General features: G+C 46.2%; 1 protein-coding gene across 1 annotated transcript in view; it reads right to left on the bottom strand.

Moving 5' to 3' along the window:
• LOC142765391 (uncharacterized) overlaps window positions 1-21127 on the bottom strand; it is a 69276-nt gene that overhangs the window by 15399 nt on the left and 32750 nt on the right. The window contains exon 6 of the mRNA XM_075866291.1: window positions 20267-20320. Coding sequence (XP_075722406.1) covers window positions 20267-20320 — 54 coding nt within the window. The remainder of the gene's footprint in view (window positions 1-20266; window positions 20321-21127) is intronic.

The raw sequence follows: 21127 nt of genomic DNA, 5'->3' as shown, positions 1-21127 counted from the left end.
TTGTCGGTGAACGAAGAATCATAAGTGACGGGGGGGGGGGGAAGGTAACACAATGATCCATTCCAAATCTCCATATTTTTGTGGCAGTAAACCTTTCTTCTGCAAACCCATTCCCGTACTTGAAACCACTTCGAGAAATGAGCTCCTTAAGCCGTCTTAAAGGGCCACTGCACGCCAATATTCAGTCGTTTTGGATTGTTGAAATAGCGCTCCAAGACCCCGTAGCGCTACTTTCTGCCAAGAAGTGATTTTTAAAAATAGGGTCACGTTGTAGTGCTGTGCATTGTGTTGGCACACTTGTCCGAACGCAGTGTTTCTGGCGTCACAGTTGTCGTGCCCAAGGTTACCCGCCTTTAATGTGCGGCTGACGACGGTACTAGCAGTAGAGCGAAAGTAGCGGTAGCCATATCAGAAACAATGGTCAATGATCAATTTTTTTTCTTGCTTGGTTAAAGTGGGCCTCGCTATGTGGCACCACCTATCTAGCCCAACCAGGCAAAAACGACAATTTTGAACCACTTGCGCCATTCTCTAAAACAACGCTAAAAGATTGTTTTATATAAAATAAAAGAGAAATGAATAAGTAGCATTTTATTAAAGACAATGGTACTTTAAGGGGACCTTCAACGCAAAAATTTTGGTTCGTTTGTCTGTTTTTCTCTTAGTCTCTCAGTGAAATTGTCTGTTTTTCCACTGAAACGGCCAAAACTAACCCAATCCGCAGCGGCCACCAATATTTCTCAAGTTTAAGGGTTCATACTTGCGCGATTGTCAATTAGAAAGCATTTATTGTGCATATCTGAGGCACAATAGCAACATGTTCATATTCTGTATGGATCTCTTTATACTAGAAACGTCATACATAAGTTTTTACAAGCACCGCAACCTTTATCACGCTGCACTGATAATGCAAAGCTTGCACGAAAGGCAAGCGTTTCCAACGCTTTGCTAAGACGACATGTTGGTGGCACCTTCTCGTCGCCTAGTGTTCTACATCTGATCGCTTCCGAGACGGGCGCACTTGCTGCGCGGTTCGTTTTTGCCAGATAGCGCTCTTGTCCCATGTGGGGCTGCCTCGCGGTGCTGGTTTCTCTCCGCTGCACTAATCGAGGCACTCAAACGCAGCGCCTCCAGAATACCATTCGCCAATTTTCTTGTGCACAATATCAAATAAATGTTTTGTTCACTCTCTCCAGACGCAAGACTACAGTCTTTCGACGACACCTGCACTGGTACGTGCAGATACGCGGCCATTTTTTTGTCTCTTGATACACACAACGGTCTCTTTTATTTCAGCTAGTTTGATTACTTGTGATTATCTGATTTGGACGCTCTCACGTTATAAGGATTATTTACAAAATGACCTACTCGTCGCGCACGTCCTGTGATACATTCAGGTTAATTTCTCAGTAAGTAGGGCTCTGTTGTTGATAGGAATACTATTTTAAACATTGTCATGCGTTGAACTTTTTCTCTGACCTAAATTATTTACCTTTAGCTTCCCTTTATGTGAATGCACTGTTATTCATGCTTTAAACAACTGGTTATAAGCATTTGTATTAAAATACCAAACATTACATGTGTGCAATGGGAATGACATAACATGCGAACTGGAGGCATTACATTCCGCATCGTCCAATCATCACGAACGACGGGCGCGCACATTCCTAGCACTGCCAAATTGGATGCCCACACATATCAATGGTAATAACTAGACGCAGGATTCTTACGCATTAAAATGTAGGTGCTCTTGGCGCGAAATTAGGCAAACAAGGAAACGTTTTAGGCACCAAAAGTAGGCTGTCAAAAAGCGTTATGCATATACAATAAATGTTTGCACTAATTAAAATAGTTTCGGAAAATGTACGTCGGCGACCTGCATCTGTGACAAGCAAAAAGCAATCTAATTAATTGCTTGGGTTCACCGAAATAGCCAGAAGGTGAACACAGCCGTGCAATTGCGTTTTTTTCTCACATAGTTGGCAAAATGCGGGACCCTGTGGAATAAACACGCTCATGAGTATAATTCATATTGAGTGCGAAGGACAGCTAAGGAGCAGATAGCCATAGCATTAAAACAGAAGATGCGATTGCTCGTACTCCCGAGTCTAATTGTGTAGGGTATCTTTCTTCAATTTCACAGAACACTCGAAGAGGTAAATTACACTCAATTCGAAGCCATCAAATTTTTCTATTTCTTGTTCTTCGCACTTCTTTCGCATAGAGGTTGCTACATATACATTAGAGGGTAGTAAGGTGACAGTGTTTATTCGAAATGCCCATAGATGGTCGCGCCACAATGCAAAATTTAGGAGCGTTCTCTAAAAGATAATTAGTGGGCAGATGCTCCCTTACTCAGCTGTGCTACCCTCAGTGCTAGCGCGTTGAATAAAAGCGAACACTAACCACTTTGCATGTTTCATGCATCAGTGAAGAAGTGGACAGTCCATGACATGATCAATCTGATTCGTCCTTGCGAGACGCGAAGTTTTTGTGAGAATACGTCGCAACTTAGCGTTTCATTATGTATCGCAGAGCACACATATCAGCTTCATAAGATTTTCTGTAGCCCCGTAGGTTAGTTGAATGTTATCGCCTGGTTTTCACAGTTGAAACTCACCCTGTTTATTGTGCGTACAACATTCATAAGTAATTTTGTAGTTCATGAATCCCATAACACTTTACGCGGAATGTTGCGCGGGCGCATGACTTGCTCTCTAAAACTTCATCAACATCATCATCAGCCTGACTACTTCACTGCAGGACAAAGACCTCTCCCATGTTCTACCAGTTAACCCGGTCCTGTGCTTGCTGCTGCCAATTTATACCCGCAAACTTCTTAATCTCATCTGCCCACCTAACCTTCTGTCTCCCCCTAGCCCGCTTTCCTTCTCTGGGAATGCAGTCAGTTACCCTTAATTACCAGCGGTTATCCTGTCTACGCGCTACATGCCCTGCCCATGTCCATTTCTTCTTCTTGATTTCAGCTATGATATCCTTAACCCCCGTTTGTTCCCTAATCCACTCTGCTCTCTTCTTGTCTCTTAAGGTTACTCCTACCATTTTTCTTTCCATTGCTCGCTGCGTCGTCCTAAATTTAAGCTGAACACTCTTTGTAAGTCTCCAGGTTTCTGCTCCGTAGCTAAGTACCGGCAAGATACAGCTGTTATATACCTTCCTCTTGAGGGATAGTGGCAATCTACCTGTCATAATTTGAGAGTGCTTGCCAAATGTGCTCCATCCCATTCTTATTCTTCTAGTTACTTCAATCTCGTGGTTCGGCTCTGCGGTTATTACCTGCCCTAAGTAGACATAGTCTTTTACAACTACAAGTGCACTATTACCTATCTCGAAGCGCTGCTCCTTGCCGAGGTTGTTGTACATTACTTTCGTTTTCTGCAGATTAATTTTAAGACCCACCTTTCTGCTCTCCTTGTCTAATTATGTAATCATGAGTTGCAATTCGTCCCCCGAGTTACTCAGCAATGCAATGTCATTGGCGAAGCGCAGGTTACTAAGGTATTCTCCATTGACTCTTATCCCTAACTGTTAACATTCTAGGCTTCTGAAAACCTCCTGTAAGCACGCGGTAAATAGCATTGGGAAAATTGTGTCCCCCTGCCTTACACCCTTCTTGATTGATATTCTGTTGCTTTCTTTATGAAGCACTATGGTAGCAGTTGATCCCCTGTAGATTTCTTCCAGAATGTTTATATATACATAATCTACGCCCTGATTCCGCAGTGTTTGCTTGACGGCTGATATTTCTACTGAATCAAACGCCTTCTCGTAATCTATGAAGGCTATGTATAGGGGTTGGTTATACTCTGAGCATTTCTCTATTACCTGATTGATAGTATGAATGTGGTCAATTGTTGAGTAGCCTGTTCTAAATCCTGCTTGTTCTTTTGGTTGATTGAATTCTAATGTTTTCTTTACTCTGTTAGCAATTACCTTTGTAAATAGCTTGTATACTACAGAGAGCAAGCTGATCGGCCTGTAATTATTCAAGTCCTTGTCATCTCCTTTCTTATGTATTAAGATGATGTTAGCGTTCTTCCAAGACTCTGGTACTCTTCCCGTCAGGAGACACCTCGTAAACAGGGTGGCTAGTTTTTTTAACACAATCTGTCCTCCATCTTTCAGCAGATCTGATGTTACCTGATCCTCACCAGCAGCTTTGCCCCTTTGCATGCTCTCCAAAACTTTTCTGACTTCTTCTATGATTACTGGTGGGGTGTAATCTGGGTTACTGCTAGTTCTTATAGTATTAAGGTCATGGTTGTCTTGGCTACTGTACAGATCTCTGTAAAACTCCTCCGCTATTTTAGCTATCCTATCCATATGTGTAGTTATTTTGCATTCTTTGTCCCTTAGTGCATACATCCGATTTTTGCCTATCCCAAGTTTCCTCTTCACTGTTTTAACGCTTCCTCCGTTTTCAGAGCGTGTTCAATTCTCTCCATATTATACCTTCTCACATCGGATACCTTACGCCTTTTAATCAACTTCGAAAGCTCTGCCAGTTCTATTTTGTCTGTTGTACTTGACACTTTCATGATTTGACGCTTCTTAATCAGGTTCTTCGTTTCCTGGGAAAGCTTGCCAGTGTCCTGTCTAACTACCCTGCCTTCAACTTCCACTGCACACTCCGTAATGATACTCGTCAGATTATCATTCATTGTATCTACGCTAAGGTTGGTTTCCTCACTAAGAGCCGAGTACCTGTTCTGCAGCGACACTCTGAATTCCTGTACTTTCCCTCTCAGTGCTAGCTGATTGATTGGCTTCTTGCCTATCAGTTTCTGTCGTTCCTTCTTCAAGTCTAGTTGAATTCGAGACCGTACCATTCTATCGTCACTGCATCGTACCTTGCCAACCACTTCGAAATCCTGCACGATTCCAGGGTGTGCAATCATTATAAAGTCTATTTCGTTCTTATTTTCGCCATTAGGGCTCCTCCATGTCCACTTGCGGTTTTCTCGTTTTCGGTAGAAGGTATTCAAAATCCGTAAATTATTGCGTTCTGCGAATTCTACTAGTAGCTCTCCTCTGGCGTTTCCAGTACCGATGCCATAATCTCCTACTGCCTAGTCTCCAGCCTGCTTCTTCCCTACCTTTGCATTGAAGTCGCCCATCACTATAGTATACTGTGTTTTTACCTTACTCATTGCCGATTCCACGTCTTCATAGAAGCTTTCCACTGAAGCGTCATCATGGCTGGATGTAGGCGCGTAAGCCTGTACTACCTTCATCTTGTATCTTTTATTCAGTTTAATTACAATACCTAGCACCCTTTCATTAATGCTATAGTATTCTTCTATGTTGCCAGCTATGTTTCTGTGAATTAGGAATCCCACTCCCAGTTCTCTTCTGTCTGCCAAGCCCCTGTAGCAAATGACGTGCCCAATCTGGGGCACCGTATAGGCCTCATCTGTCCTCCTAACCTCACTGAGCCCTATTATATCCCATTTAACACCCTCTAGCTCCTCGAATGGTACAGCTAGACTTCCCTCACTAGATAAGGTTCTAGCATTAAACGTTGCCAAGTTCAGGTTCCAATGGCGGCCTGTCCGGATCCAGAAATTCTTAGCACCCTCAGCTGCGTTGCTTATCTGACCGCCGCCGTGGTCAGTTGCTTCGCAGCTGCTGGAGACTGAGGGCCGTGACTGATTTGACGTAAGCATGTGGGAGGTAGAGGCCAGATACTTCACCAGGGTGGCCAATCCTTCTCTGGTGAGGGAGTGCGTTCTCGGCGGTGTTTGCCGGTGAGGCCGCACCCCAGGCCTCCTAGAGCAGTTCCATCGACACGCGGATTTTTTTTTTAATCCGGTTGGGAACTGCGCGGTACCGGGATTTGAACCACAGACCTCTTGCATGTGAGGCGGATGCTCTAACCACTACTCCATCGCCGCACCTCTCTCTAAAACTTAGCGAACGTTTTTTGATGGATGGCAGGGCAGTGCACTCCATTCGCCTATTTGTAGGCTTCAAAACGAAATGTCTTTGCACCCAGATAAACGTGGCGAATGAAGCGTTGATGGTGTTATCGAAGTCTTTCGATGAAGTGAATTTCTTAGACTCCTTGTAGCACTGATGTTGAAAGAAACTATCTTGACGTGAATTTTTCGTTAGACGTAAAGGAATATGACAAACCAAGAGTGACGTTGATGATAGATGATGATTGATTGATATGTGGAGTTGGACGTTCCAAAACCATCATATGATTATGAGAGTGGAGGAATCCGGAAGTTTTGACTACCTGGGTTCTTTAATCTGCCCCCAAATCTGAGCACACAGACCTACAGCATTTCCGCCTCCATCGGAACTGCAGCCGTCGCAGCCGGGATTCGGTCTCATGACCTGCGGGTCTGCAGACAATTACCTTAGCCACTAGACCACTGTGGCAGCGCGACGATATATGGTGAGCTGCTAAATCTCGAAGAGTAGTTGCACTTCAAATCCCCTGGTGAGTTAATATTTTTTTCATGCTTTTAGGTCCCTTTGGTTGTCTTTACAGTATCATGTCTTTGAGTGAGGTAAAAAAAGCATGTTTTTTTGTGTAGTCAATGTGGCCTAATTTTTGTGTATATAATGAGGTACCACATTCTTCCAACACCCTCGAGCTGAAGCAGTGAAGCCAAACGGTTAGAGTCCTGGAGCGTGCAGTTTTGACTATCCACGCCTCTCAGCCAACTCTTCCTGTACTTCATAGGTACATTTCGAAAGCATTGTTGTTAGTCTGAATTTCGCAACTACGACTATGCGGGAAGCCTACGTGTGTATTGTTCTCATTATTGCCACATTTATTTCTCAAGTATTGTTACCGCCCGTTACACTGTCAGTAATTGTCAGCGCAAACCACCTCTACACTGTTCGAGAAGCTTCAGGACTGTAGAAGATTGTTTTGTTGAGATGATGCCCACTTCGCGAACATTAGATTTTTCCGTAACTACGTGGCCGCTAGCGATAACGCTAGAATATTCGACGGCACGTGTATAAATACCAACGCGCTTAACCGATATTGAGTTGTTTGACGCCTTACGCTCTGCTCGCCGCTATCAGTGTGAGTGGGTATCGCTGCAATCTTACTTTCAGTTTACGAGCCAAAAGTTCGGCCTAATAAACAGTTTTATCTTCGACCAGCAGCCTGCTTCCTTCGTCCACGTCACGACCCCGTGACATCTGAAAGAGGTTCCGTTTCTTTCATACACTGGACGCCCCCGCCAAGCCATTAATCCAGCCCACGTCATGAAGAAGACACTAACGCCATCCACAAGCAGCAAAGAAGCTCCAAGCAGCAAGGTCTACCTTCAGAATACAGGCCTCTACACGACAAGACTCGCGAGACCAAGGCCATGACCTGGACTGTGGCAACGACAAGAACCAATGCGCCGCAGCCTACGATCGTGATGCAGCCACCAAGAGACAACCGTCTTTCCATGGGTCACCGTTTGACACCCGCCGTCCTGGCTGGCGACCTACAACCGAGTGACCACCCTCAACCACTGGGACACAGAAAGGAAGAAACGCCGCTTAAAATTCTACGTGGAGGCACCGCAAAGACCTGGCTCAAAATTCAAGAGTCTGCGCTTCAAACCTGGGGTCTTTTTTGCGGTGCGTTCCTGCAAACGTTCACGAGAGTCACTCGCAAGAGAGCCGCTGCTTTGCTGGAGACCCGGATGCATCTACCAAACAAAAATGTTACCATTTTTTGCAGAAGAAAGTATGCACATGTTCTATCACACAGACCCGGCCATGCGAGAAGAGAAGAAAGGTCGTTCGCTCATGCAAGAGTTCAAAAAGAAGCTCTTCCCGGGATTGAAGAGAGACCTATTGAAGACCACACATGAATTTCTATCCGAAGTGACTACATTTGAAATGACGCTGGAGCTGTGCACTCACCAAATCATTCGCCGCTCAATGCCACAGTACGCAGACGTTCAACTAATCTGCTGCGACAACCTGTGCGAGACCATTCTAGCCATTGTGCGGGAGGAGCTGCGCAAGCTGTTGATTTGATTTGTGGGGTTTAACGTCCCAAAACCGCCATATGATTATGAGAGACGCCGTAGTGGAGGGCTCCGGAAATTTCGACCACCTGGGGTTCTTTAACGTGCACCCAAATCTGCGCACACGGGCCTACAACATTTTCGCCTCCATTGGATATGCAGCCACCGCAGCCGGGATTTGAACCCGCGTCTTGTGGGTCAGCAGCCGACTACATTAGCCACTAGACCACCGCGGCGGGGCGCGCAAGCTGTTACCTTCTGGGCAGCCTCAAGTGGATTTGATTGCTAACATTGTCCTCGAGAAAGTTCGGCAATTGCTTCGAATTCCCCAAGCAGCGCTGTCTCAGACGGAAGCTATGAGTTACGCCACTGCAGTGCGCCGAAGGACTCCACCACGCCAAGGTCAAAACGCTGCCCCACTGAGATTCCGCCGAAAGTCACCGCTGCTGCCGTACCACCGCTGCCCCACTGCGATTCCGCCGAGATTCACCGATGCTGCCATACCACCGACCCGCCGGCTAGCGCAGCCTTCCGAGGAGAACCGACTTGTGGCGTGCGCCTCACCACCGACCTCAATGATATGACTCACTTGCTGGATTTCGTGCCGAACGGTTGTGCTCCTTGATATTCGGCGTCAGCGTAGCTCACGTTGATTAGCCAGCCGTCCGCAATCGCCCGACACCGTGACGTTCTTGCCAAGTTGTTCCACGTTCTCAGACTCCTTTGAGACCATGTTCCAAACTTTTTTCTTAATGTTAACGTCTCACTCTTCTTTTTGATTCCTCCTTATCCCACTCCCTTGGGATGTACTGCTCAGGTGTCGCACTTAGCTTCAGAAAGCTTCAGGGTTCACTTCTATTTTTCTTCTTCTAAAATAAAAATCATACCTCCTCACTCCATGCTACCACTGCAGAGAAGCTGGCAGAAATGCAATAGAGGGTGGTGCAGTCGTGGCTACATTGTCAAATTGTCCGCTTCCTATGCGAGAGGTGTCGGGCTCGATTCCCAGTGCGAACCGGGAACCCACTGGTTTTTTGTTTATTTTTCAATGGGTAGAGGAATGTACGGACCTCGCACTCGGTTTCTCTCTGGGTGCTCACCTTGAAAGGTAGCCCCATCAGGTTCTGCGAAGGCCCCTGGGCGTACCTTATCCCACCACAGCCTTGGTCAAATAGCTGAGCATCTGCTGCTGCTGTGGGAGGCAGAAAATGGATGCCGCCAGGTACCTACTGGTTAAATAGACACAAGCCCACTTCTGGCCTGGTGCTCGGCAAAAAAAAAGTTAAATTCGCTTGCGAGCGCACCAACACCATGGAATGTTGGGGCATGGCACCACCAGACTTAAATAGGGTCATCCCTTCTTTTTCATTTGGCATTACGGAATCGATAGCTGGCAGTACCGCCAAATGCGATTGCTTGGTTTTACCTTTTACAGTGGGGTGAAAGATCACGCGTAATCGCCAACTACCTAGCAGCAGTACGATGGACAGCCCAAGGATATTCCTGTTCACTGTCGCTAGGCCGCTACATGTCACCGCAATGCCGTTAGTGGGCAGGCCTTACTTCGGGCGGTTCTCCGAGAGGATTGTCACTGGTCCCTTTACTTAAGGAGGCAATAGACGGGCTAATTCTAAGGGCGGACGTATAGGCACCCCAAATCACACCACGAAAACAAGAACTTAGTCCGTTTGGTAGACAGCGAACGCCAGCTGTGGTTCATATAACGAGGTAAAACGAAGAGTTGATAACAAAACAAAATATATTCCGAAATACTGCAGAACCAAGAACACATACTTGCGCACTCGGCCATTATCGAATACAAATATGTCATCAATCACAAGGTACTCAAAACAACGGACAAACAGCAGAACCAAATACACTCAAAACAACGGACACAGAAAACAGGCAACAAATTGCACTCTCGCGCATTAACTAACCAAGACACCTACAGACTAAATTGTTCTCAAACGAATGAGACCAAATTTTTAGAGCAAAGCTTGAATGCTTCTTTTCAAAGAACAACCTACTCAAACGCGAGGGCTGGTTGCGCTGCCCTCGAAGCTTCTTTTCCAGGAAAGCTCCAATCGCCAAATGTCCGCACTTCAATAACGAAAATTCTTCTCCATTAGCACGTCGACCATTGACGCGCTGTGACTGCAGAACACCTCTTCGCCCACGGGCGGTAGACACACACTCGACTCCTGCTTGTAAGACAAGCCTTCACATGCTGGCGGAAAAACACTCCTCGTCTCCTGCCTTGTCACTGAAGATACAAGCCTTCGCCTGACGGCGGGCTTTCTTCATTACCTACTCTACGCACGCCGGTGCTAAACTCTCTTCATCTCCTCGTGTGGCTCCTTCCGCTGCTGGCCTATATGAATTCGCCTTGGTTGTAGAAATTTCTAGTAGTTTCGTTGGCGTGGCGCACAGTCAAGGCTGTGGAAAGAGCGCGACCTCTGTCGTAGCGTTACTCAACTCTGAATCACCACGCCCTTCACCTTCGATAATTTTCCAGAGATTGCTAAGCAACAGATGTGAGGAGGTTGATCGATGAATCGATACTTTCGAGTGGGAGAGGAGGCGTGCTCGAGAAGTCCTTTGATGCTCGGTTTCTTTTTTTACGCTGATATATGTCGCATCCAAACTGCGCCTCTTACTGTCACCGTCACTAGAATTTGGAGGCACTCGCTTTTGCGAGCGCTCGTTTGTGACAGCCATACTCAAAAAACTAAGGACAGCAGCCGACGGAGATGCGTTTGCTGTATGACGAACTACCGAGTAATCTGCGCAGCCGACGAACAAGCGGCGACGACACCTCAAAAACCCGCCGTAACCTTCAACGTTGTCTTGACATTGAAACTTATTGTCTAGAAAATCTGGTGGCGTCACGTGAAAACAACGCGGTAAACCAATGTAGCCATTATACCCGACGTCGCGACCTAACCGCAACGCCAGGCGACAAACTAATGACCTCGACGTTCTCATCGACGGCATATTTCGTCATCAGTAGGTCGTTCGCCACAAACTTCAAGAAATGTACGACTGCTTGGGAGGGACCCAAAATTTTCACATCAGGAGGTCCCTTAGTTACACCAGCAATAATCTGCACAGCTCAAATCACCATTACCAACCGAATTTTCGCTGCGAGTTCCGTAGTCCTGGAGCGTTTCTCAAGAGATTCCATTCTCTGTATGGACGTACTTAAGCCTACATGGTGTAGGCATCCACCTGAGCAAGATTTCTATAACGCTGTCAACCAAAAAAAAAACACTCAAGCCGCACACGCTGTCAGGGAAGTATGCCTTAAAAATGCTGGAAGAAAAGTCACCATTCGCTTAGCGCCAACGTCAAGGTTTTTGTAGGACCTCCGAAAACAGAAGGCCGGGAAGCCGTTGTCTAAGGCAATCAGCATATGATGGTTGGTCAGAACATTTACGCCGCAAGAGAAATTACTGGTCGGCGGGGAGGAAAAGCAATAGCTATGCTCACGAATTAAATTACAGCAGCGCGTAGAAATACGTGAACAAAAGTACGACGGTAGCTACATCAAGAAAATGATGAAAGCCCCAAATGCTTTCACCCTCACCGGTTCTGCAGAACCTACTCCCAGGAATGAAGCTCCTCACCCAGCTTTCGACGTTAATCCGAGCCTCCCAAAGCATAAGTAAGAACAGCTCAAGGCCCTGCTCCTGCAATACAAGAACTGCTTTTCCTCGTGGTTGAAAATTCGTAAGACATCAGTGGCTATTTACGGCAGAGCCCGTATATAGTTTCGAGGAGATAACGTCGGGCCGTAAAAAGGCAAGCCGACGAAATCTTACGTGACATCATCCAACCGTGTAAGAGTTTGTGGGTGTCACCCGGGGTGTTAGTGAGGAAAAATGACAGAGCCCTGCGCTTCTGCGATGATTCTCGCCACCTCAACAAAGTCATAAAAAATGATGTTTATTTTATGCCAGGAATAGACGATGCCTTCGATGACCTCCACAACACGAAGCACTTTTCTCGACGAACCTCCACACTGGCTACTGGCAAATCAAAGTGGATGAGAGAGACCGAGAGAAGACGGTGTTTATAACAACAGACGGCCTCTTCAAGCCCAGGGGCATGCTCTGGAATTTTCGCTCGGGTCCTGCGACTTTTCAACGCGTTATGAATAGAGTGCTAGCAGAATTGAAGTGGCAGACTAGTCTCTTGTACTTGGACGACATCGCCATGATTTTCTGAAATTTCTACAAACAGTTCCTGCACCTTGAAGCTTTACTGCAAGCAATGAAGACTTCTGAACTCATCGTGAAGCCAGAAAAGTGCCGATTCACATATGAAGAGCTTTTGTCCTTGGGTCACATCATCAGCAGGTCTGAAGTTTGCCTCGACTCGTGGAAAACAGCCTCCCTTGCCGTCTTTCCACCACCCACCCACAAGAAGGCCATTCGTCTATTTCTTGGCCTGTGCCCATATTATAGGCAGTTCGTTGAAAATTTCACCCATATTGCCGATATACTCACGAGCATTACAAGAACCAACGTCCAGTTCAAGTGAGACCACCTCGCCGACCTTTCCAGCAAATGGGAATAGACTTCAAGAGCCGTATCCGACCTCAACAGCTAGAAACCAGTGAATCGTCGTAAAAACTCACAACTTCCTCCGCTACGCTGAAACAAAGACTATGCCCAAAGGCAGTGCTGCCGAGGTAGTCGAATTCTCGTTTAGGTCATCGTCCTGTTTCATGGCATCCCAGAGGTCTTGATGACGGACAGAAGCACGGCCTTTACAGCAGAGCTAACTCAGGCAACCCTCAGATACACCCACAGAAGCCACCGCCACATGACCACCTACCACACTCGGACGAATTGCCTCACCGAGCTTCTTAACGAGACCATGGCCGACATGCTGAACATGTACGTCGACGTCGAACACAAGACGTGCGCTGCAATCCTTCCGTACGTCGCCTTCGCATACAGCACGGTGGTGCTGTATGCGAAGTCACCATACAAGTTGCTATCAAATCGCCATACAACTTGTCACCACACAAGTCGGTCTACAGAAGGAAGCCGGCCACGGTGATCGACGCCATGCTGTCAAACGTCGCTGACGAAGAAATACCTGACGTGAGTGCCTACCTTTAGCACGCCGACAAAGCACAAGAGCTCGCCAGCTTCTCCGTTAAGAATCAACAGAGAATCGACAGCCACCGTTACAATATTCGACGACACTTCACGAAATACCAGCTAAGTGACCTTGTTTGGTTGGAAAGAGTGATGCGTCGACATGGACTGAGGGAAACACTTCCGTGACGGTACTTCGGACCGTATCGAGCAGTTTGATGTCTCGGCTTATCCCACTGCGAGATTGTCTCTGATGGCATCATGAACTCTCAACCGTGCCGTGCGCGACCTGAAGTTGGGCTTGTCGTGCGCCTCAGGCCGTTTCATGTGCTTTAAGAAAACCTAAGGATTGCACAATTGGTGGGGTTTGCTATATTATAACCTAATGTGTGTACTAATCCTTTATTTTCTTACTTCATCATTGTAGTTTTATATCTTGTTAAGCATGGCGACGATGCCATGTTTAGAAGAGAAATATGCCAAAATTCTTCCTCATTTTCTGTTACCACCCCCTTGTACGGCCAGCACACCTGCCCCGCCGCGGTGGTCTAGTGGCTACGGTACTCGGCTGCTGACCTGCAGGTCGAGGGATCAAATCCCAGCGGCAGCGGCTGCATTTCTGATGGAGGCGGAAATGTTGTAGGTCCGTGTGATTAGATTTGGGTACACGTTGAACAACCCCATGTGGTCGACATTCCTGAAGCCTTCCACTATGGCATCTCTCAATCTTATGGTGGTTTCGGGACGCTAAACCCCACATATCAATCCACGGCCAGTACACCACGAAACCACGGCCAGTACACCAACTGGCCCAAATTATCATCTGACTGCCAGTAATTTTCATTTCAACCTGTGCCTGCAGTGTTAGAGAAACTTCAGGAATGCAGTAGATCTTTTTGTTAAGATAAGACCCACTTTGTGATCATTAGAATATTCTGTAACCTACGTGGCCGCTAGCTAAAACGCTGAAATATTTGACGGCACGTGTAAAAATAATGACGCGCCTCACATCTTGTCAGTTGGTGGACGGCCGGTGCCCTGTTTGCCACCATCAGCGTCAGTAAGTATCGTAGTATTCCGACCTGCAATTTACGGGCCACAAGCTCGGCCAAATTAATTTTGCACCAGATTCTGCTTTCTTCGTGCACGTGATGACGCCGTGAGAAAACACTTGTTTCAATCGCACTGACGCAACCTGCAAACTCCGACTGCAGTGCGTTGCGTACAGCTATAATCTGAGCATGGCTCTGACAGAAGCTCTGATTTATGGAATTAAAATATTTGTGGTACGCTTAAGAAGCAACTCCATATTCCTGAAAGTGCGAAGTAAGACAACGGCGTAATATGTTTGTGAATCATCGTCGCATTAAACATTCAGTTTCGTGCAACCGTGGTGATGCTATTCGCTAGTGGCCTACTGCTGCAGCAAACCCTTCATGCCGGCTCGGCACATATTACCCTGAGTGTTGTTTGGGTTCTACGTCCATTCTTGTTCGTGCAGTTTTCTGTAGCACACTCTGGATTTCGCAAAGCGTCGTTCATGCACGTTATGGGAGCTGAAATATTACCTTTCTTACCGAGGGAAGCACTCATGAAAGCAGCTTTCATTGTTTCAAAAAAGGTGTTGGTCTCATGTACGCTTCAGTGCATCTAACAACTTTATTTGGTGAAAGCGGCATGGTCGTTCGTCCAACTTTCATCAGATACCGAACCGCACGTCTGCACGTGTCACCTCTTCTTATGCAAGCAAATGGGTGCACCGTCCTCCGGGCGCCATCTTAAATCGTACAACGCGACAGTTTGTAGGCATTGCGAGTAAAAGCTGCCACGCATGGCGCTCTCAACCAGCATGGAAATTATGGGTAGTACACGGATTTTTCAAAACTCTGTGTAGCCTGCATTTGGTTTACTGCCAGATAAAGTTAAACAAACGTTATGAAGATCCACTTTACCACCGTAAGCTTTCAGGCTTACTACTTACAGTTCGTTCACAAAGTTAACCATAATTTGTTATTTGGTTAGAAAGAAAATCAAATGACTATAATAAACAAAACCACAAGTGCGTGTGATGCCCCAAAACTCGATGACTAAGCCAATCTGTGCACTACCAATCATTCTCATTGTAGAATAACAATCAACGCATCAGGCTTTTCCCTAGTGAATATTGTAGGCAACTCTATACCCTTTCTCTTGAAGGCTCTGGACAGTTTCGCATTCGCCAACCGATTGAGCTATATGAGCGAAGTGGCATGTTCATGACAACCCTGTCTATTGAAGGTAATTGGTTTCCTCTGATCGTTCTCTGTAGTCACTTTGTATTTGCTAGTACTGCGGAAGTGTTCGGCGAATGGTGACCAGTGTATACCGTGTAGCTAATGCTAGCAATTGTTCCCGAAAGTAGGTCGAACTAGAAGAGTAGGTTGAAAGCCATAGATTTTTAAAAAATTTGTGTGGCCCTGCTACATGCACAAGTAATGGCTGGAAACAGAATTCGAAAGGACAACTTGTGGTATATTTGTGTTTGTATTTAGGCGAATTTTGAAAATGAACAATTGGTGGCACTTCTATGCTTTTACGCACAATGTCCGAAAACAGGCATTTACAGACTCTATTAAGCACCCTGAAAAAGAAAACCCTTGTTAACCTCTAATTTATGCCAATGTATCCGTATGGAACGAGAGGAACACAAAGGGCAGAATAGGCCTTGCTTAAACTCTGGCCTTAAATAACTGGACATTGCGCAATATAGCTTTGCTGCTGCTTTACTTTGTGTTTAATCTGACGCCTATAGAACTCCTTCCACTCAGCATACATTAGACAAGAGTTACTCGAACTTGGAGAAATGCGCCAACTAACAATTTGCGGTATGGTCACGATGAAGTGACTGGTTTTGTTTGTAAGCACATAGATTTGACGATATAAAGCTGAATAAATCTTATTCGGGACACCTTTCGCTTATAAAGAAACTTTTGTGAAATCTATTTGGTGGCCGCTAAGCGACATGGGTGTTTAAGCACGTGTAGGCTGAAATGAAGTGCTCTTGTCCATACATTGTGTTATTTCGATATCTATTAGATTGACACTCTCAGCGGACATTTGCTGAAGCCACAAAATCATGACCCCGAATGTGTAAGCGCTCTAGCAAAAAAAATCTAAGAAAAAAATTGCCCCCTGTCAGCATGTTTCACTGCACACATTGTCGGAAGATGGTAGTCCTGCGTCTGGAGAGACTGAACAAAAAGTTGTTTTGATGTTCTGTGCACGAAAGTCGGCGAATTGCATTCTAGAGGCGCTGGGTTTGAGTGTCTCGATCTGTTCAGTGAAGGCGAAGGAACGTATCGAGCACGTTAGGCACGAGCGTCATCTGGCAGTTATCTTCGAAAACAAAGGAAGGCGCGCGCGCCTGTCTCAGAGGTGATAAAGTGTAGAACGCAATTGGAAGGGCAAGTGCCACCACAGTGTCATCTTAGCAAAGCGTTGGAAACACTTGCCTTTTTGAGCATCACATTGCATTGTCAGCTCAGCATGATAAATGGAACTGCTCTTAGAATTACTTATGTATGCCTCCTCTATTATAAAGACACACAGACAAAATATTGACGTGTTGTTGTGGTGCTTCAGAAATACGGAATAATTAATTTTTAATTGATAATCACCCATGTATGAGCACTAAAACGTAAGCAATATTGATGGGCGCTGCGGATGGGGTTGGCCGAGTGGGGTATCGTTACGGCGGACAGATAGATGTACAGACAAACCAAAATTTTTTCATCAAAGTACCTAAAGCAAGACTACCGTCTTTAAAAGATTTCGACGAACCTGACAGGGGAATCAAAAAGGTGACTCCTCGCTCCGCAGCACACCACCTTCGAGAACTACACGACGCACCATATTTGCGCCGGCAATATGACGGTTATCTATTTCTATGCGCCTGTCGATGCGCACTGGTGATGCGCAGGTCTCGGAAGAGCTTGAGCATGTTGCTATCACGCAACACTTCTTATTTTTCTTTCAATTCAAAAACTCTTTTTGAAGCTCGCACAAAAAAGTGGTCCCTTTCTGTAGAGACTCGTGGTGTGCAAAGGAAAACAAAACACCGGGAACACTTTGGTTCAGGCACCACCACGTGGCAAGAGACGCGGACGTGTCACCCCAGGTGCCAAAGTTAAATAAAAATATATCTAAAAGCGTCGGGTTCTGCATAGCTTTGCTGTGACGACAGTTGCAGCGCGTAGCTGAAACACTGAGACGCCATAATTGGGACAATTGCTAGTTCACGCTTGTCTTTTGTATATAGCTGCGCATTCTTATGAGTAACCATTATTTGTGATTCAGCGACAAGACAAAGTGTAGAGCTGCTTGCCGTTCTTAATAGGACAATTCAATTTATTGTGTTTCCACTCATTGCTTCTGCCTCGCGGGAAAAGCATGACTTTTTCAAATGCAGAGCATTTCTTAGTCACACCATGCCACTCGTCCTCAGCGTCCACAACCTCACTGCGCATGTTCGGCTCGTCTCACTTCCCCCTTCATCTCGCCCATTTTATCCCCCTCTAACCCCTCTCTTTCACTCGACTTCATGCTTTGCTTGACTCGAGTAGATGCGACGGAAGCAACAGATGGCAACAGTACCTTCAACCAGCGCTGGGGCACAACCCAACATCATCGTCCCACCACTCCTTCAAGGCAACGTTACTCCACCCTCACCGTCCTCGGCGTCGAGAACAGCAAGCAAAGCAGAAGACAAGGCTGCGAAGAGACAAGCATACGACGCTGAACGCAAGCGTTTGAAGCGAGCTGCGGATCCTTCACTCGTGGAACGAGAAGCAGCTGAGAAACGCCAACACCGAGCTGCGTATTTCGAACTTCGTACACAAGAGGCAGCTGTGAAATGGGAGTAGCGAGCTTTGGGCCCAGAAGTACGTGAGCGAGAAGTGGCGCGGAAACGTCGTTAACAAATGGCGGCTCCGGAAGGGGCTCGTAAACGCGAGCGTGCTGTGAAATAGGCAGGGAGAGCCAAGCGATTCCCGCAGCCAGCCCCTCGTTTCAAACACGCGTGGACCACAGCTCCGGACACACCTGCAAGGTGTGCGACCGACTGCGCTTTGACAACGACAATACGCTGGTCGGGAGCATCAAGAACAAAGCGAAGCAGACCGATGCCCTACGGGCTCTTTCAAACGCGTTTGCAACGTCGCCTTTAACAGTGGTACGTCAACGACAACGTTAACAGCGACAAAAATGACGACGAGAAACTGCTCGAGCCGTTAAAATCGTACTTGATGCGCGCATCCTGTAAGGACTCATTGGTGCGTGTGCACGTATCGCCGATGAACATGACCTACGGTTACGGCTACCCACCTCGACCCACACACCTACCCGAGATGAAAGCTGCCCAGTGAGTCACAAATCATACCCAATTACGCAACATTCAGGAGATACACTCCCCGCCCATGTGACGCATTTACTCGAGTTCTCCACGTGGAAAGATGCAGACAGCTTTTTATTTGCGGAGCATTCCATAGTGAACTTCGGCGCCTTTGTGCGTATCTATCTATCTATCTATCTATCTATCTATCTATCTATCTATCTATCTATCTATCTATCTATCTATCTATCTGTCTATCTATTTATGTATCTATCTCTCTCTCTCTATCTATCTATCTATCATCTAGCCGCCTACGACGATTAGCTCTCCTGGCCGTTTCGAAAGTGGTATCAATACCAAACTTGGTATAGCATCATATGACTGTATGGAGAACATATTTGACTACTCATAACATGAAAATCATGAGAAGTATGTCAAGAATGTTATATTTTACGTTTCGTGGTCCTCCAGCTCTCGCGGTGGTTTCGTTCACACGACATGTTGCAAAATTGGTATGGTGTGGCGTGATTGCCTGGCGAACACATGCGACAGACCCTAACATAAAAGTCATGGCATGCATGTCATGTAACAACATGACTACATACCACGCTCATGATGCGCTCGTGGCCATTTCACTAGCGTTACTTATACCAAATTTAGTATTACAGTACTTGAATGAATGACGAAGCTATGTGACTAGTGAGAACATGATAAACCTGAGATGCGTGTTTTGTGAGAACATGACTACATTCCACAGTCAAGGCGCCAATACATTTTGACCTGTCGTGGTGCGCGTGCTCACTGCGGTTCATTTCTTCGTTTCACACCGGCGTTGCCGTGCCAGGCGACAGTCCTGCCATACGCTCGCAGGCACGTACCCCGCATGCGTTGCTTTGACGCATGCGCGTTTTAGCATGTCCGGCGTTTTTCCGTTACAAAGAGAGGTAGACGCAGCGTTGTCTTGATAACGCATTGGCACGAAATCGCACTGGTCGCCATCAGGCCACGGCTACGGACGCTGGTTGCGTCTGGCGTCAGAGTATACAATGCTCGCGTTTTGCTGACGTGGCGTCGCTGTGCCCAGTGTGCGCGCGCGTCAACACTACGTTGGAGTAAACTGGGCCCTTCATGATGCACTCGTGGCCCTTCTGCTTGCTCCACATATACCAAACCTGGTGTTACGTGACGTCAATGCATGACAATATATATGTCTGGTGCAAACATGATAATCCTGACAAGCGTGTCATGTAAGAGCATGACAACATACCACGCTCATAGCGTGCTTGCGGCCGTTTCGCTAGATCTACATATACTAAATTTGGTTTCGCGTGACGTGAATAGATGGTGAAGGTAAACGGCACATCCAAACAAGATAATTATGACACGGAAGTCGTGTATGGCATCATTTACCACCTCGTAAGGTTGGGCTGATTTTAAAGTGACATATCAACATTTATCATTCGTGCTTCGCATATCATCGATTTCCATTGTACGTGGGATCTGCCAATTTTTTTTCATAATCTTGATGCCGAAATCCCTCGGACTTGAACTCAGTGCTACGCGCTTCAGTCAATAATGTCTTCCGGCTGTTTTCTATTCTTGATCGACGGCATGCTCCGCGTGTGAGCAAAGGGGCGTTGCGCTAACGACATGGTGCCGTAGAAAAGCAGAGAACGGCCCTGCGCGCTGAAACTGACACAAACATAAAGGCACTTGGAAACATGCGCATCATCGTACCATAGTAACCACATCATCCTACCATCATAAGGGTGACTTACGCGCAGTTTGTCATGCATCTTCAAAACAGGGTCATCTTTCAGCTTGTTGCTGGGCTGAAAGTAAAAACGTCATATACGTATTTTTCTTTTTTACACCCTACTGGGATCTGAAGCATGAGACCAGAAGAAAACCCGGTACAAGTACCTGCTTGTTAAACACATGCAGATTCCATACACAAATATGGTAATTTTATATTCTCTACGTAAGATGGAGTATCGAGAGTGACAATATAAACAACCTCGTAACAATATAAACAACCCTATAATTTTATGGAGACACTCTTGGTGTGTCGTAAATGCACTATGTAGTGTGAAACATAACATAGACAAAACGTAGCAGCTCCTAAACTGCGGATTTGACTCTCCATTGTGTGTACTTTTGATTGTCGCAGAGTAAACTGCAATGCACAGAAGTTTGTCTATTCCTGTGTAGGCTTTTATGGCGGCTATTCTGATCTGCGATTCTACCTTCAACTTTGATAGTCATGTGTACAGGTATGTAGGGAGCACGTATTGTTCCTATAGCATAATATCACATTTTATTGCGTCTATTGCTGTCTTTTTCTCAGCACAACGCCGTCCAATTAAGAAAATATTGCTGAAGTACAAGCAGCATAAAAGCTACCCTTGTTCGCCCATGCCAGAAGAACATCGTTCTCGGTGGTATTTCTTCATAGCGAAGTGTTCATAGCACAGAACTTTGCTTGCTCCTGCGAAAACTGGAACACCAATATTTTCCCACCTTCTTGCATGCAACCCTGTCAGGAGTAACTTCGAAAGGGAAACAACTGTCCTCAGATTTTGAGGCCACTTGCAGAAGTATAATTTGCCTAAGCTTGTGTTAGAAATGCCAACGCTTGT

The sequence above is a fragment of the Rhipicephalus microplus genome, chromosome 1 (assembly GCF_043290135.1).
Source record: "Rhipicephalus microplus isolate Deutch F79 chromosome 1, USDA_Rmic, whole genome shotgun sequence".
Lineage (NCBI taxonomy): Eukaryota > Metazoa > Arthropoda > Arachnida > Ixodida > Ixodidae > Rhipicephalus > Rhipicephalus microplus.
The sequence above is the reverse complement of the archived record's forward strand: the minus strand, read 5'-3'. Positions and strand labels throughout refer to the sequence as shown.